The sequence below is a fragment of the Neoarius graeffei genome, chromosome 3 (genome assembly GCF_027579695.1).
Source record: "Neoarius graeffei isolate fNeoGra1 chromosome 3, fNeoGra1.pri, whole genome shotgun sequence".
Classification (NCBI taxonomy): domain Eukaryota; kingdom Metazoa; phylum Chordata; class Actinopteri; order Siluriformes; family Ariidae; genus Neoarius; species Neoarius graeffei.
In genome coordinates, this window is record NC_083571.1 from 22,323,300 (window position 1) to 22,342,555 (window position 19,256).

The 19,256-nt window shown below is 46.0% G+C and overlaps 1 protein-coding gene across 1 annotated transcript in view; it reads right to left on the reverse strand.

Moving 5' to 3' along the window:
* chrna9a (cholinergic receptor, nicotinic, alpha 9a) overlaps window positions 1–19,256 on the reverse strand; it is an 83,030-nt gene that overhangs the window by 18,232 nt on the left and 45,542 nt on the right. The window contains exon 3 of the mRNA XM_060915623.1: window positions 10,121–10,275. Within this exon, the coding sequence (XP_060771606.1) occupies window positions 10,121–10,275 (155 nt within the window). The remainder of the gene's footprint in view (window positions 1–10,120; window positions 10,276–19,256) is intronic.

A 19,256-nucleotide genomic window follows, 5' to 3' on the forward strand; every position in this document is an offset into this window, starting at 1 on the left:
ACTCCAGACTGCTTAAAGACTGTGCAGATCAGCTCTGTGGGATTCTTCTGTACATTTTCAACCTGAGCCTCAGTCTGGAGAAAGTTCCACTTCTGTGGAAAACATCATGTGTGGTTCCAGTTCCCAAGACTGCACACCCCAGGGAGCTCAACCACTTTAGGCCAGTAGCTTTAACGTCTCACCTAATGAAGACCATGGAGAGGATTGTTCTCTCCCACCTCCGACACCTGGTGAACAGCGAGATGGACCCCCTGCAGTTTGCATATCGACCGGGGATTGGTGTGGATGACGCTGTCATTTACCTGCTACACCGGTCACTTTTGCACCTGGAGGGCACTGGGAGCACTGTGAGAATCATGTTCTTTGACTTCTCCAGTGCTTTCAACACAATCCAGCCATCACTGCTTAGGGGGAAGCTGGAGGGAGCTGGTGTCGACTGCCACCTGGCTGCATGGATCATCGACTACCTCATTAACGGACCGCAGTATGTGAGGCTCCGCGACTGTGTGTCTGATGTGGTAGTCTGCAGCACAGGGGCTCCACAGGGTACAGTGCTCTCTCCTTTCCTCTTTACACATCTGACTTCAGCTACAACACGGACAGCTGCCACTTCCAGAAGTTCTCAGATGATACAGCCATCGTTGGACATGTGTCAGAGGGGGACGATCTGGAGTACAGAGAGGTCATCACCAACTTTGTTACCTGGTGCGAACTGAACCACCTACGCATCAACGCCAGCAAGACAAAGGAGGTGGTGATCAATTTCAGAAGGACGGTTCCTCAAATTGCACCAGTGAACATCCAGGGTTTGGACATTGAGATCGTGGAGGAGTACAAATATGTGGGTGTTCACCTCAACAACAAACTGGACTGGACTAACAACACCGATGTCCTATACAAGAAGGGCCAAAGTCGTCTCCACCTCTTGAGAAGACTGAGGTCTTTTGGTGTGTGCAGGACACTGTGTGGCAGCGGGGGCGTGGTCAACAGGACGAGTACCTTATCTCCTGGAGTGAACTCTCTAAGGCGTGTGCCCTTGTTGTACAGGCGGGTTTGCCGTTCCTGGGCCTGCCGCAAATTCTCCTGAGTTAGGTGGGTGAGCGTGTGGAGTTTTGCGCGCAGATCCATAACGTACTGAATTTCGTTTTTGCTTTGTGAAGGTCCCTCCTCCCAATTTTCCCGCAGTACATCTAAGATGCCGTGCTGCTTACGCCCATATAATAATTCAAACGGGGAGAACCCCGTGGAGGCTTGGGGGACCTCTTGCACTGCAAACAACAAGGGTTCGAGCCACTTATCCCAGTTACGTGCGTCCTAACTTACGAATTTTTTGATAATATTCTTGAGGGTGCGATTGAACCGTTCAACTAAACCGTCCGTCTGTGGGTGATAAACGCTGGTGCGGATCGGCTTAATACCCAGTAGCCCATACAGTTCGCTCAGTGTTCGTGACATAAACGAGGTGCCTTGGTCAGTCAGAATCTCTTTCGGGATTCCAACCCGGGAGATGACGTGGAAGAGGGCCTCTGCAATACTGCGTGCTGAGATATTGCGAAGAGGCACCGCTTCCGGGTATCGCATTGCATAGTCCACCAGAACCAATATAAAGCAGTACCCTCATGTTGACCGATCTAATGGCCCGACAAGATCCATCCCAATCCTTTCGAACGGGGTCTCGATTAATGGTAGGGGGTGCAAGGGCGCTTTTGGAATGGCCGCTGGATTTACTAACTGGCATTCGCGGCACGCCGTACACCACTTACGGACGTCGCCGCGAATCCCCGGCCAATAGAATCGGGCCATTATCCGGGCGAGTGTCTTATCCTGCCCGAGGTGTCCAGCCATGGGATTAAAGTGAGCCGCCTGGAATACCAATTCCTGGCGGCTCTTTGGAATTAACAACTGGGTGACTCGCTCTTTCGTCTGAGTGTCCTGCGTCACTCGGTATAACCTATCCTTTAAAATGGAAAAATAGGGGAAGGACGGGGTGGCGTTCGGCTGGAGCGTTTGACCATCGATTACTCTCACTTGGTCAAACGCGTGTCGCAGAGTCTCGTCTTGCGATTGTTCCAGTGGGAAATCCGCGAGGGATTCCCCAATAGAAAGAGGAGGGGCCGGCGGCTCCTCACTCTGTCGTGGAGATGACGTAGACGGCTCTGCGACCGCAGCTCCAGCCAAAGCGACACCGGGACCTTCCCCTGTCAACCGGCAGGACCCACTCTTTACTAGGCGTGCCATCAAACCCCGAAATCCCGGCCAATCAGTCCCCAAGATCAAAGAGTGGGTGAGGCGAGGATTAACCGCCGCCTTCACTATCAATTTTTCCCCTCTGAAATGTATGTGGACTGACACCAACGGGTAGCTGTGAATATCCCCATGCACACACAACACCTTCACCCCTTGTGCTCCCCCCAATGCCTCGTCTTGCACCAGGCTTTGGCGGATCGAGGTCTGATTGCAACCTGAATCCACCAACGCCTGATATGTAGCCCCTTGTACACTTACCGGTATGCAATATGCTCCGGCCCGATCGAGGGCAGCTTCTGGCGCGTTGGGGATCTGCACCACTGCCCCCACCTCCATCGCTGCACACTGTTGCTGCAGGTGGCCCGGTTCCCCGCAGCGCCAGCAAACCGGCCCGGGCCTTCCCTCTGCAGCTGTGTTCGGGGGCTCACTCACCTGAGGGGGGGGGAGAGACAGACACAGAAGGGAGAAACGGGAGGGCACCACGGGTGCGGCGGGCCGGCTGGGGTGGAGCCGGCCCCCGCCTCCGTGGTGAGGGAATGGGGCGAGGACGGGACACGGGAGGAGGGGGGGAGAAAGAGAGAGAGGAGAGAGAGGCCGATGTCATCAGTTGTCCTGCCGCCGGAACAGCCGCCAGATGATCCTCCGCCAGTCCTACGGCCTGATCCAGCGACGCCGGGCGGTGGCACTAGACCCACTCCGCGGTTCCGGCGGGTAAGCGGGCGATGAACTGTTCCAGCGCCACCTGGTCGATGACTCCCTCGGCGTCGCGATCTTCGGCCCTCAGCCACCGCCAGCAGGCGTCCCGGAGCTGCTGGCCGAACGCGAACGGGCTGCCGACTTCCTCCATCCGCAGCGCGCGGAAGCGCTGGCGCTGCTGCTCCGGCGTGCGCCCCACGTGCTGGAGGACAGCCCGGCGAAGGTCGGCGTAGGCCAGCCGGCGGTCGGCGGGGAGCTGTAGTGCGGCCAGCGGCGCCTCTCCCGTCAGGAGGGGGAGGAGGCGCACCGCACGCTGCTCCATCGGCCACCCCGAGGCTTCGGCGACCTGCTCGAACAAGGTGATGAAAGCCTCGGGGTCGTCCTGCGGGCCCATCTTGATCAAGGTGAGGGGAGACGGGCCCGCGGCCGGGGCGCTGGTGGACCCCGCCGACGCGAGGAGACGCCGGAACGCCTCTCGATCTTCCTGCTGAGCCAGCACCAGGGCTTCGAAGCGGCGCTCCTACTCCTTCCGGAGCGTGACGAGTGCCTGGTGCTGGCTCTGCTGAGCTGTGGCGAGGGCGTGGACCAAGTCCGCGAATGGGGAGGATTCCATGGAGCTGCAGGACTGGTGCTCCACCTTTCCCGGGTTTCAGCACCACTGTAGCGAGAATAACGTGTGGGTGGAGCACAGAGGATGGCAGGACAGAGATCAGGGGGAACAGAAGGCTTTATTGCCGTACTTTTCAGTCGGACAATTTAAATCAAGCATCAGAGACACACACACACACGCTGTAGTCTCCTCTGGGAAAAGCTCCCTTCCGCTCTCACTCTCCCTCCTTAAATAGGGAGCGGTTTACTGGGGAAAACACACACAAAACACAGGTTAATTACCCTCAGGTGTAGCGATTCTGCCACTTACCTTCCCCGACTCCGCCCTCCTGTCACAGACCGGCGCTTGACCACGCCCCCGCTGCCACACACTGCTTAGGACTTTTTATGACTCTGTGGTAGCATCAGCGATTTTCTACGCTGTGATCTGCTGGGGCTGTGGAAGTTCAGAGAGGGACAGGAAGAAACTTAATAAACTGGTCAGAAGGGCTGGCTCAGTCTTGGACTGTCCTCTGGACTCCATTGAGGTGGTGGGTGAGAGGAGGATGTTAGCCAAGCTGACCTCTATCATGGATAACCCCTCTCACCCCCTACATGAGGCTGTGGGGGCTTTAAGCAGCTCTTTTAGTAGTAGACTGCTACACCCATGGTGTAAGAAGGAGAGGTACCGCAGGTCATTCATACCTACTGCTGTCAGACTGTATAACACCCACAACTTGTAATGTAGCAACAATAACCTGTTTGTTGTTTAATTTGCACTACTTCACCACTACTACCTCTGCCATCTCTCATCGATGCAATTATTATGTGCAATAATATAGGCCCTAAACTATTTTTATGCATACTTTTATATACTATATATATATATATATATATATATATATATATATATATAATGTATATGTGTGTGTACGGTATATATACAGAGTCTACCTGTAATGTGCAATTTTTCCGAGCCTCTCAATAAGGCAATTTTTCTATACTTTTCCACAGTAGATAATGCAAATAGCCCTCTGTATTTAATCCTTCATTTGTCTAATTTTTATTTCAGTTTTATTTGTTATCTGTTTGACATTTTCTTGCTACTGTAACATGTGAATTTCCCCGATGTGGGATGAATAAAGTGAATCTAATCTAATCATTGCATTCTCTTTTTATTTACATTTTACAGTGTTCCAACTTTTTTGGGAATGATGTGGTAGCATGAGGATTTTTTTAAAATAAATATTACAAAGTCTATGAGTCGCTCTGGATAAGGGCATATGCTAAATGCTTTAAATATAATAAAAAGAAATTTAACCTTGACTGTAAAATCTACATAAAAGTGCAGTAATATATGCAAATTACCTACTTTGAAGTTGATCAAGTCGAGGATTACTCTAGTTAATCATCTTACATGTAAATTTACCCACACTCAGGAGCAGGATATGAGCATTTTTCCAAATTTACAGGATTTTCAGAAATACTACATTTCTTGTGTAAATGGTCATAAAAAGCTTTACAAATAAATATGTCCATATCCAGCTTGACACATGAGGCCCAATGACTTAAGTGCAAAAGTAGGGTTGAGGAAACAAGCCAACCATATAAAGTATAACTAAATAGAACTCAAAACAGCTAACCCCACGCACAGCCTGGGTTGGTCTAGACCAAAACACAGTTACACAGTGGGCAGGGAAGAAGGGGAGAGGTGAGGGGTAAAAAGATGAGTCTTCAATCTGTGCTGGAAGGTGATCAGAGAGTCGGCAGTTCTGACCTCAATGGGAAGGTCATTCCACCAACAGGGAACCAGGACAGACAGTAGTCTTGAGTGGGCTGGGCAGGAGCAGAGAGGAGGAGGGGCCAGGCAACCAGTAGTAGCAGAGCATAGGGATCTGGCTGGCATGTAGGGGCAGAACAGACTGTGGAGGTATGCTGGCCCTAACCCCTTGAGAGCCTGGTAAGCTAGCACCAATGTTTTAAATTTAATGCGAGCTGCGATACGTAGCCAATCCAGTTTGGCAAGCAGAGGGGTGACATGGGAAGAATGAGGGAGGTTGTAGACCAGGCAAGCTGCAGCATTCTCGATGAGCTGTAGGGGTCTGATGGCAGAAGCTGGAAGGCCAGCAAGGAGAGAGTTGCAGTAGTCCAAGCAGGAGAGGATCAATGCTTGGACCAAGAGCTGAGTAGTGTAGGAGGTAAGAAAAGGGCAGATCCTTCAGATGTTGTAGAGGAGGAATCTACATGTCTGGGTCACTGCAGCAATGTTTGCCAAGGAGGAGAGTTTGTCATCGAACATGACCCCTAGATTATTTTCACTGGGTGAAGGAGACCTAGAGATATCCCCCATGGAAAGGACAATGTCCAGGGGTGGTGAGGATGGAACAGGAATGTAGATTACCACCATCTTGCCTGGACTGAGTTTCAGGTGATGGTTGTCCATCCAGTTCTGTATGTCGCACAGGCAAGCAGAGATGTGAGCAGAGATTTGTGTGTCAGAAGGAGGAAAAGAGAGAAACAGTTGGGTGTCATCAGCATAGCAGTGGTAGGATAGACCATGAGTAGAAATAATTGGTCCAAGAGACTGGGTGTAGAGGGAGAAGAGAGGTGGACCAAGAACTGAACCTTGAGGAACACTGGTGGTAAGTGGGCGTGGTTCTGATACAGAACCAGACCAGGTAACCTGGAAGGAGTGACCAGAGAGGTAGGACTTGAACCAGTCTCGGGCTGTCCCAAAGATCCCTAGAGCTGATAAGGATGACAGGAGGATGAAATGATCAACAGTGTCAAATGCAGCAGAAAGATCAAGGAGAATCAGGACCGAGGAGAGAGAGGCAGCACATGCTGCATGAAGTGCCTCACTGACTGAAAGAAGCGCAGTCTCAGTTGAGTGTCCGGCTCAGAAGCCAAACTGGTGAGGATCCAGGAGGTTGTTCCATGAGAGAAAAGAGGAGAGTTGGTTAGCAACAGCATGTTCAAGCATCTTTGACAGGAAGGGGAGGAGAGAAACAGGGAAGTAGTTCTGGATGACAGAGGGGTCCAAGGTGGGGGGTTTTCAGCAGAGGGGTGATGTGGGCCCATTTGAAGCTGGAAGGAAAGTATCCATAGGACAAGGAGAAGTTGATGAGGGAGCTGATAAATGGGAGGATGTTAGGAGTGATGGTCTGAAGGAGAGATAAGGGGATAGGGTCAAGGGCACAGGTGGTCAGACGGTGAGAAAGCAGGAGCTGGGAGACATCAGAAGTGGAAAGAGGGGAAAAAGCAGAGTGCAAGGGGAAGAGAGAGGGAGGGTGGGGAGGGGGTGGGAGGGTGAGGCAGGCATGGTGAAGGAGTTGTGGATGGCTATGATTTTCTCCTCAAAAAAGACTGTGAAGTCCTCTCCAGTGATGGATGACTGAGGTGCAGGTGGTGGAGAGAAGAGAAAACAGTTGATGAGGGTTGGAGATGGAGGTATGAATTTGAGTGATAAAACTTCATCTTGGCTGATTTGAGTGAGGCTGGGAACTCAGCAAGGAGGGACTGGTAGCAGGAGAGGTCAGCAGGGGCCCTGGATTTTCTCCACTTCCTCTCTGCTGCATGAAGACTGATTCTGTAGGAGCGAACCCCAAAATTTCATCACTGAATCTGCAGGTAACTCATAATTGGTGGTGTATAAGCACATACATCTACAATCAGAAAGAGATTGGACAAATTTGACCTGCATGGGAGGCGTGACAGGGAAAAGCCTTTGCTGTCCAAAAGGAATGTAAAAGCAAGACTACAGTTTGCCAATGAACATATAGTCAAAAACCAAACATTTTGGAATAATATGCTCTGAACAGACAAATCAAAGGTGGAGTTGTTTGGCCACAATAAGAGTACACATGTGTGGTGCAGACCAAAGACAGATTTTCAGGATAACCTCATACCAACTGTGAATCATGGTCGTGGAAATTTTATGGTTTGGGGTTGCTTCACTGCCTCAGGGACTGGGAAGCTTACATTCATTGATTCAACTATGAATTCTGAATCATATCAAAGAGTGCTTGAAGATAATGTGAGGGCATCTCAGGGGTGAAAGTAACTTTTATTTCTTGCCGGTACTATTATTTTGAGTCATAGTGCACGCGCGTGCCGAAAAATACACCTTTATTTATTTATTATTGTCTACTTATCAAGCATTCACTAGGACTTCTTATCACTCAGTAGTAATTTTTCTCTGCATTATTATTTTCCAGTTGTCCTCTCTTCCTTATCAAATATATCGTTGTGGTTTTCTGTTGGTGTTTTTTGGATTCTTTGTATTTTCCCACGGGTGTGTCGGAACGTTTGAGAAAGTGCGTGTGTTCTACAGTAAGTGTGTGTGTTCTCAGTGCGCGTGCCTAGTTACTCTGCTTGCTCCAACCAGACAATCTAATCTAGAATCTTTGCCCCAACTTCCACTCGATTTACGAATTCTGATCAAAGTAATTTTTAAATAGCCTATCATGAAACATGAACATGTTTCTTTATATGCCTTTTTATTTGGGAGACTTTGCAACTAATGTCTGTCTGCTAAAACACTTTGATTACCAGCTGCGCACGTTATAGCACAAGATCTGGTTAAACCGTACGCATGCTGTAGCTCGCTCGTTGTTTGTCCAGCGAAACACTGCACACATAATAGAATATTGAAACATCAACATATGTTTCTGTATATGTTGTTTTTATTTGGGAGACTTTGCAACAAACATCTGTCTACTAAAACACTTTGGATACAAGCTGTGCACGTTGGCACAAGATGGTTAAGCAGTGGGCTACGCGCACTATCTCGCACATTGTCTGTCGAGTGAAACATGGAAGGAATTCACTTCAGACATAATTCAGAGACAGGTCAGAACGAGTTATATGCAATGTATATTGAGGAAAACGTGTTGCTTTTGGTAAATTGACGTTAGCAGGTGTGTTGTTATGCTGACAGTGCATTTTTTTCAGAGACAGTATATTTTTCTTTCTGGTATGGCCAAATCTTTTAGTGGTATGCCGGACTGGAAAGTGGTACGGCCGGACCGACCCCTGGGGCATCTGTTCAAAAGTTGAAGTTGAACCAGAGGTGGACCTTTCAACAAGATGATGATCCTAAGCACACGAGCAAATCCACCAAGGACTGGCTCAAAAATAAGAAATGGAGAATTATGGAATGGCCTCATCAAAGCTCATATTTGAACCCCACTGAAATGTTGTGGGGATATTTGAAAAGGGCTGTACATGCAAGAAAACCTTCAAATATCTTGCAACTGAAGGGATTTTGGAAATACTAGCTTCTGAAGCCAAGGGTGTACTTACTTTCTCCACAAAAGAATATTACATCTATTGATATTTTTGTTGAATAAATGATTGAAAGGGCTAATTTTTTACCTCATCCAGCTGCAGGCCAGGCCGAATGAGCTTATGCGATCGTCCGTTGTCGTCGTCTGTCCACAATTTACAAAAATTGCTACTCTTCCTACAGGACTGATTGGATTTCGATCAAACTTGCATTCAATGTTCCCCCAGGTGGGTGTGCATAAAAGTTGTCAAGATGGTGGCACCATCTCTCATATTTACGATTTTATGGGCGTCTTGGTAGGTATGAGCTAGAGCCTCATTGAGGCCATTTTTCTTCTTCTGTTCAAGTATATCCCCTTTATCTGTAGGCACTGTATCAAATGGGTGAAATGTTTGATTGTTTACCGCAAGTTGGTCTAGTGGTTAGCATGTGCGCCTCTTGACTGGGAGATCGCGAGTTCTACCCGATGATCATAAAAATGGTACCTACTGCCATTTGGTGAAGCATGTCACAATACAGATGTGAGCAGGGAGTCAAACTCTTGTGATTACCACAGGACCAGCCCCCCACTGTAACCCTAACTATGCAAGAGGCCAAGGGCTATAGAAACGGAGATCAGCGCTGCCCAATGTGCCTTGTGGCATGGGAAGGACTTTGCTTTTGGTTTGCTTGTTAATATGTTTAGAAAAAGTCTACAATTTCCATGGGATGTAATTATTTTTTCACATGACTGCATAGTGGTGAAAGACAGGCAAAAATGTTGCTTTCTTGGTGCTGTAGTGGTTTCATTAAATGCTTAAAGTTATTTATCTGAAACATGCAAATAGGTTGTTGTGAGGGATATTTTACCTGTGGTTAAAGGTCTTTTACTTTTATTTTTTTAAATATATTTTTAAATGTAATATCAGGTGGGCACAAACAGCATCAAAATCATGGAATCACTATGATCTACCAGTATGTGATTGATATAGCACAAATATGATACAAGATATTTATTTATTTATTTCTGAGAATTTGCATTGTTACTACTGATGTCTAATAGTGATTTCCTCAAATAAAGGAAATATCCTGAATAATATTTACTATATTTCTGGAATTGTCCTTTATGTAGCTTGTCCAACTGTGAAACAGAATTTTATGATGCAGTATCCTGATTATCTACGTTGCTACTTTTGTCTGCGTTGTATTGTTTTATTCTAAATTGTGGAATTATTGCTGTCAAAAATACATTATAAGACAGTGTGGCTGTTCCTTTGATGGAAGCTACTTTATATCTTGTGTAAGGGTTATAAACTGTGTTACTTGTTGTAAAGGACAATGTCAGGTCTCCAGACCAGATCGCCAGGGATGCGGATGACCTCCAAGCCATCATACTCATCTTTATCCCAGCGTAAGTACGCATCATGCCAGATCTGCCGCACCCATAAGTATGTGGTCAGCACCTGATTTCTCTCATCCTATCAACAGAGAGAAAAAGAAAATGCATAAAATTTGCCATCAACAGAAAATTAATCACCAGATATAATCAAACTTTGGTGATTTCTGACTGGGGCCAGATCAGATTATTATACTAAAATCATAATACGTTTCAAAAATGATCACATTGTTTTTCACTAACATAAGTAAAAATTGCATTCTTTTTCTTATTAAATATTTGCTACTACCCAGGGTAGGCATGTGGTGGACATTTTAGTAAAATGTCATCTTTCCTATTTGTGTCATATCAACATCAGAATCATCGTCGAACTCCATTTCCCAGAACACATCACGGTCTACAAGTATGGCCACAAAGGCTACAACACCCAGTCATTTCACTCACGGTCACGTTCAAAGTCAGCCTATTAATGATTACACACACCTGGACTCAATCTCCACTATACAAGAACACACAAACCTCTCATTCCTTGCGAAGGATCTTCTCAGCTCTTTTATTCATCTGACATGCCAAGCCTTCGATCAGTGTTCATTTTCATGGCTTTTGAGCTCAACTGTTTCCCTGTTTTTTGTCATTTTGCCTTGGATATCCTGTTTGTGAGTCACCTGACCTTCTACCTGTCTTTGACAGTGATTAAGCTAAGTGGATTTGGATTTGTTTGCTGTCTGCCATCTTTAATTACCCACAACTGCAGCTGTCTCTGCCGCCTGAAAGTATACTTCACCTGTAGCATAGAGGCAGCAGGAACATGGATTAGCAACAAGCATTTGTGGCCCAAGGCTGCCTAGTAAAGCAGCAACAACAACAGTTAGTCATGTTCAACACTAAGGCTACATCCACATGACAACGGCAATGAGATGTTATTTAAAAAAATATCGCGTCCACATGGGCAACGATCAGTAAAATATCAGGTCCATATGGTAACACAACGCTTGCTGAAAACGATGCAATACACATGCCACACCTCTAGGGGCGCTGTAAGACGGTCCCTTCGGAGACACCAGAACAATAGAAGTAAGGACGCATGCACATAAACTATTACGCACGAGACTTCATATTAGCCACAAAGTCAGAAAAATCTGTTCGTAAAATTACATTATAATGACCAAATACAATGAAAAGTATTTTTCCAGTCTCACCTGTGAAAGGTAATCCCATGTGATCTCGTTTGGACGGTAAACCTGTTGGTACAGTTAAACGCAGCACATGAATGAGGCATCTTTATTCTCTGCTTTGACCCATCCAATATGGCGGCGAGGATGACGTATGATTCTACGCGGAAGGCGGCGTCTTTAATGGTCCGGAATAAATTGAATGCTACACGTTGATGGATTAATTTGTTCTTCTACGCCCTTTTTGAGGAATGTATTGTAGGACTTAAACCAACATCTGAAGAGGTGAGATCGCTCCTTTTTTTCCCTATTTTTGCTGGCGGGATTGACTCTGCCCTAAGGGCAGAGTCTCTCACTCTCTCTCTCTCTCTCTCTCTCTCTCTCTCACTTTGCACCATTACACAATAAATATTCACAGTGAAAATATTTTGTAAGCGCGTTTCATGAACCAAGTTATAGGATTTGTTGACAACTCGCATCGAGTTCGTTACACTTCTACCCGGCGTGAAGCACTCAGTACGTTTACATGCACATCCAAATCGAGCTGTTGTCGGTAATCGAGCAAAGGGTCCCAGCAGGGGTGCCAGAGAAATCCAATCCTACATGCATACTGTGAAATCGAGCTATTGAGTGAGGTGCATTGTGCACCCGAGCCACAGGTGGCGCTACACGCCCCATCGTGTTGGTACACTTCCGGTTGTCGTCATGAAGAAGAGCTATTCAAGAGTATAAACAAAGGGACTACAGGCGGAAATTAGCATGTACTGCTATAACCTGGTACAGACATCTGTCCTTACCACAAGGATAATGTTTAATTTGTACACTGTCCCTTTTAAAAATAAAATAAACTCTAGACTCTAAGAAGAGTGTTTGTAGTTTGTATGTATGAACAGAAGTGTTCCTAATAAAGTGGACGGCTAAGGTGAAGTGTCATGCCGACCGAGACTGTCGTGTTTCCCGCTTGTGGTCTCGTCACTCGTCATTTCCGGAAGGGGCAGTGCTGAAGTAAGTAGCTGGACTACGTAGCTCGATAGGGTTTACATGCACTAAGTAGCTCGGCAAAAATCGCATAATCTAGGTCGTGTAGCTCGATTGCGAGAAATCAAGTTCGGTTCAATTTCAGCCGAGCTAAGGTGTTTACATGCCATTTAGAACTTCAATTTCAGACGAGCAACGGCAGAAATTCGATTTTCTCTACGTGCATGTAAACGCACTGACTGACAGTCATGTGGTTGTGACGTCATCGTAAACAAATCCATTCTACTCATCCAGATGACTTCGCAACGGCAACGTTGCCAGATCTTTCCACTCTGGGACCCGTTCTCAAAAGATTGCATTTTGGAGCACCCAAAACGCCGGTGCCGTGTGGACGCCAGGCCTAAACGATAAACAATTGTATCGGATTCACCTGAATCCATTGCCGTGTGGACAGGGCCTAAGTTTACACTGATATCCACTATGCTGGCATCACCATTTAGTTGCAGTGGTGACACAATTGCCCATGGATCACCCTATCATTGCACACATGCCAATCAGGAAGGAGTAGCCAAATAGCATATAGTGTCACAATTAATTAACCTGCATATCACAATGAATTAGGGGTGGCGCGGTGGTGTAGTGGTTAGCGCTGTCGCCTCACAGCAAGAAGGTCCGGGTTCGAGCCCCGTGGCCAGCGAGGGCCTTTCTGTGCGGAGTTTGCATGTTCTCTCTGTGTCCGCATGGGTTTCCTCCGGGTGCTCCGATTTCCCCCACAGTCCAAAGACATGCAGGTTAGGTTAACTGGTGACTCTAAATTGATCGTAGGTGTGAGTGTGAATGGTTGTCTGTGTCTATGTGTCAGCTCTGTGATGACCTGGCGACTTGTCCAGGGTGTTCCCCGCCTTTTGCCTGTAGTCAGCTGGGATAGGCTCCAGCTTGCCTGCGACCCTGTAGAACAGGATAAAGCAGCTAGAGATAATGAGATGAGATGACAATTAATTAACTCTTGCTCTTGCAACAGAAAAGTGCTCACCCTATCATTAGGAGATCACAAGTTCAAATCCCAATGATGGGAACAGCAACCCATGGTCAGGAATCAAAATTGGCCATGATCTCAGGGAGGGAGGGGTGGGATGCTATCTCTCCAGGCAGTCACAGTGACACCAGCCAATCGGTGTCTGTGAGCTCATACGTGTGGGGGATAGTGTTGCATGACATTGAAGGAGCAACAGTTCAAATAGATGTGGTTGGCTTGCTTCATATGCCTTGCAGGAAGCATGGGATAGTCTTCACTCTCCTGGTTGGTAGATATCGTGTGGTAAGTAAGAGTTTGTCTGTGAAGATTCTCAGTCATCCAGGTCATAGTAACTGTGGGTGGTAAAAGAGAGCAACTGGACTTGCTTGAAGATTCTTGAAGATGTTTCACCTCTCATCCGAAAGGCTTCTTCAGTTCTGTCTGACTAGTAGGGAGTATCAGGTATTTATCCTCTCATGGATGAAAAGCTCATCTAAGGTGTCATTGAGTCATCCTGTTGGTGTGGGTCACTGGGGGCTGGATGTGAATGGCCTCGAGAGTCATTAGGGTGATCAGTGGAATGCTGATCCTCTCTGTCCTCCTGTGAGTCACTGAAAACAGCTGGGTTTTGGTGTGCATTCAGTTGTCTGGGAAGTGTGCCAAGGACTGCATTGTAGGTGGCTGATAAATAATGTCTTATGATAAATGATGTCTCTGTTCAGTGATGACCGTTCCAGGTTGACAAAAATGGCTTCTTTAACTCCTCGCTCATACCAACGATCCTCTCTGGCTAAAATGCGTACGTTGCAATCCTGAAATGAGTGTCCTTTGTTGTTAAGATGAAGGTAGACAGCAGAGTCCTGGCCTGAGGAACTGGCTCTCCTGTGTTGAGCCATACGCCTGTGAAGCGGTTGTTTTGTTTCCCCAATATACAAGTCCGTGCATTCCTCACTGCACTGAATTGCATACACTACATTGTCCTGTTTGTGTATGGCTATTCTGTCCTTAGGGTGGACCAGTTTCTGCTTCAGGGTGTTACTGGGTCTGAAATGTACCAGAATGTTGTGTTTGTAGAAGATCCTCCTGAGTTTCTCAGATAGACCAGAAATGTAGGGAATGACAATGTTCTTGCATTTGTTCCTGTTATCCTCCTTGTCCATTATGTTCCTTTTTCTGCTCTTGAAGAAAGACCAGTTGGGATACCCACAGTTCTGAAGTGCTTTCTTGATGTGATTCTGCTCCTTCTCTTTTCCCTCTACCATTGTAGGGATGTTCTGAGCCCTGTGTTGCAAGGTCCTAATGATCCCCAATTTGTGTTCCAGTGGGTGGTGAGAGTCGAAGAGTAGGTACTGGTCTGTGTGTGTGGGTTTCCAGTAGACCTCGATGCTAAGGCTTCTGTCTTGTCTAATGTGTACATCACAATCCAAGAAGGCTAGATTATTCCCACTGACGTCCTCCCGAGTGAAATTGATGTTGATATCCACTGCATTGATGTGCTTAGAGAAGGCTTCCACTTCATGGGTTTTGATTTTAACCCATGTGTCATCCACATATCTGAACCAGTGGCTGGGAGCAACTCCTGAAAAGTGGTCAAAGCTTTATGTTCCACTTCCTCCATGTAAAGATTGGCCACAATAGGGGACACCGGTGAGCCCATGGCGCATCCATGCTTCTGTCTGTAGAAACTTTCATTAAACTGGAAATAAGTGGTAGTCAGGCAGAGGTCAAGCAGGGTGCAAATCTGGTCCATGGTGAGGTTTGTTCTATCCAGTAAGGTGTTGTCTTGAAGGAGTCATTTTCTAACAGATTCGACTGCTTCTGTGGTGGGAATGCAGGTGAAAAGAGAAGTGACATCATAAGAAACCATGGTTTCATCTAAGTCTAGTTTGAGGTCTGCAACTTTAGTAGCAAAATCTTGGGAGTTTTTGATGTGATGTAGCGTATTCCCAACAAGAGGAGCCAGGATGGTGGCTAGGTGTTTGGCAATGTTATAGGTGACCGAGTTTATACTGCTGTTGATAGGTCTGAGTGGAGCTCCTTCCTTGTGAATCTTGGGGAGTCCGTATATGACAGGAACGGCTTCCCCAGGGTACAATCTGTAGTACAGAGATCGGTTGATGGCTTGGTCCTTTTCTAGTTGTTACAGGCAGCTAACAACTTTCTTTTTGTAACAACTGGTGGGGTCCCACCTTAAGGTTTCATAGGTGGTTGTGTTGCTGAGGAGACTGGTCATCTTTGAGTCGTAGTCCGCTGTGTTTAGCACCACTGTGCATCTCCCTTTGTCAGCAGGAAGGATGGTGATGTTCCAGTCTCTTTGAAGCAATGTAAGAGCCCTCCTTTCTTGGCTGGTGAGGTTGGAGGGGGTGCTTTTGCACACCAAAACCCAGCTGTTTTCAGTGACTCACAGGAGGACAGAGAGAATCAGCATTCCATTGATCACCTTAACAGGCAATCCATTGATCACCCTAATGACTCTCGAGGCCGTTCATATCCAGCCCCCAGTGACCCACACCAACAGGATGACTCAATGACACCTTAGGCTACATCCACACGACAACGGCAACGAGATGTTATTTAAAAAAATATCGCGTCCAAATGGGCAACGATCAGTAAAATATCAGGTCCATATGGCAACGCAACGCTTGCTGAAAACGATGCAATACACATGCCACACCTCTAGGGGCGCTGTAAGACAGTCCCTTCGGAGACACCAGAAGAATAGAAGAAGTAAGGACGCATGCGCATAAACTATTATGTGCGAGACTTCATATTAGCCACAAAGTCAGGAAAATCTGTTCGTAAAATTACGTTATAATGACCAAATACAATGAAAAGTATTTTTCCAGTCTCACCTGTGAAAGGTAATCCCATGTGATCTCGTTTGGATGGTAAACCTGTTGGTACAGTTAAACGCAGCACATGAATGAGGCATCTTTATTCTCCGCTTTGACCCATCCAATATGGCGGCGAGGATGACGTATGATTCTACGCGGAAGGCAGCGTCTTTAATGGTCCGGAATAAATTGAATGCTACACGTTGATGGATTAATTTGTTGTTCTACGCCCTTTTTGAGGAATGTATTGTAGGACTTAAACCAACATCTGAAGAGGTGAGATCGCTCCTTTTTTTTCCCTATTTTTGCTGGCGGGATTGACTCTGCCCTAAGGGCTATTTTCTCTCTCTCTCACTCACTTTGCACCATTACACAATAAATATTCACAGTGAAAATATTTTGTAAGCACGTTTCATGAACCAAGTTATAGGATTTGTTGACAACTCGCATCGAGTTCGTTACACTTCTACCCGGCGTGAAGCACTGACATTCATGTGGTTGTGACGTCATCATAAACAAATCCGTTCTACTCATCCAGACGACTTCGCAATGGCAACGTTGCCAGATCTTTCCACTCTGGAACCCGTTCTCAAAAGATTGCGTTTTGGGGCACCCAAAACGCCGGTGCCGTGTGGACGCCAGGCCTAAACGATAAACAATTGTATCGGATTCACCTGAATCCGTTGCCGTGTGGACAGGGCCTTAGATGAGCTTTTCATCCATGAGAGGATAAATACCTGATACTCCCTACTAGTCAGACAGAACTGAAGAAGCCTTTCGGATGAGAGGTGAAACATCTTCAAGAATCTTCAAGCAAGTCCAGTTGCTCTCTTTTACCACCCACAGTAAGTAAGAGTTGTCTAACTGGTGGGAATATTTAAAGGTGTCATAGGATGTATTTATTCCATTTTTAATATGGGATGGCCTTGGGCTGAGGTGTCCTTGAGCGAGGCACCTAACTCCCAACTGCTTCCCAGGCACTGTTAGCATGGCTGCCCACTGCTCTGGGTATGTGTGTGTGCTCACTGCTCACGTGTGTGTTCACTGCTTCAGATGGGTTAAATGCAGAGAGGAATTTCACAAGTGTGTGATGAATAAAGTTGTGTTTTCTTTCTTTCTTTCTTTCTTTCTTTCTAATTGTTCTAACTATTAAAATATGTCTAAATATAAGGTATGTGATTTTGGTCTTGATGAAAAGATGTGGTTTTAGACGTCCATTCACAACCCTATGATCTGGCCATAGAATGAAACAAGCTATAGTCCCTTTTTTGATGGGCTCATTTTAGAAATAAGTATGCTGGGCAGCACTGGTCAAAAACTGCAACATCTTCCGTGTCAGCTTGGCATCACTTTGTTACAGTGAGGACAGCTGGTGAATCCCCTGGTGAGTTTGTTATTGCTTCATCCTTCACAGCACCTGCAGAACTGTTGAAGTTTCAGCTATCCAGATACACAATAGCTAGATAAATAAATAGACATATACTTTATTGATCCTGAAACAAATTTAGGACAGAGCTACTGGGTAGGCAGCCACTGGTGCCAGAAGCAGAACTATTATTGCCTGGGTTAGAACTTGGGCTGGTGTATGCAAATTTTGGGGCATGAATATTGATAAATTTGGATTGTTACTAAACACTCTAAGATTTTGGAATTGCCCCATTTTACTGTCCTCTTTTGTATATGCATGATTTGCATTTGAAAAAGACAACATTGTTTGAGTTTCACAGTATGTGAACAGTAAGTAAATTCCATTTATTTAACACTTCTTCATTTACATAGGAATAACATCCATGAAATGTATCAGTCAGGATTTAGACCTCATCATAGCACAGAGACAGCACTGGTTAAAGTAGTAAACAACCTACTGTTGGCGTCTGATCAGGGCTGTGTCTCGCTACTTGTGTTGCTTGACCTTAGTGCAGCATTTGATACCATTGATCATTCCATTCTTCTGGATAGACTAGAAAATGTTGTGGGAGTTAAGGGAATGGCCCTCTCCTGGCTCAGGTCTTATCTAACTGATCGTTATCAGTATGTTGATATAAATGGTGATATTTCTAGACTTACTGAGGTAAAGTTTGGTGTTCCACAAGGTTCTGTCTTGGGTCCACTGCTTTTTTCTCTATATATGTTACCTCTGGGCGATATTATTCGTAAACATTGTATTAGTTTCCACTGTTACGCTGATGACACACAGTTGTATGTCTCTGCAAAACCTGATGAGAGACACCAGCTTAATAGAATTGAGGAATGTGTTAAGGACATTAGACACTGGATGCTTATTAATTTCCTTCTGCTTAACTCTGACAAGACTGAAGTACTTGTGCTAGGACCACATACAGCTAGAACTAAGTTTTCTGATTACACAGTGACTCTGGATGGCCTTTCTGTTTCTTCACGTGCAGCAGTAAAAGACCTCGGAGTGATTATTGACCCCAGTCTTTCATTTGAAACTCACATTGATAACATCACCCGGATAGCTTTCTTTCATCTCAGAAATATTGCAAAGATAAGAAATTTAATGTCATTGCATGATGCAGAAAAACTAGTCCATGCTTTCGTTACCTCCAGGTTGGATTATTGTAATGCCTTACTGTCTGGATGTTCCAATAAGTGCATAAACAAGCTCCAGTTAGTTCAAAATGCAGCAGCAAGAGTCCTTACTAGAACTAGAAAATATGACCACATCACGCCTGTCTTATCCACACTGCATTGGCTCCCAATCAAACTTCGTATTGATTATAAAATACTACTATTGACCTTTAAAGCACTAAATGGTCTCGCACCACAGTACCTGAGTGAACTTCTGCTCCTCTATGACCTGCCACGCCTACTTAGATCAAAAGGTGCAGGCTATCTGCTGGTACCTCGTATAGTGAAGGCTACATCAGGGGGCACAGCCTTTTCTTAGAAAGCCCCACAGTTATGGAACAGCCTTCCAAGTAATGTTCGGGAATCAGACACAGTCTCAGGGTTTAAGTCTAGGCTGAAAACATATCTGTTTAGTCAAGCCTTTTGTTAATGGTGTTTATGAGGTAAAGGAGTAGATCTGGAGGGTCCTCAG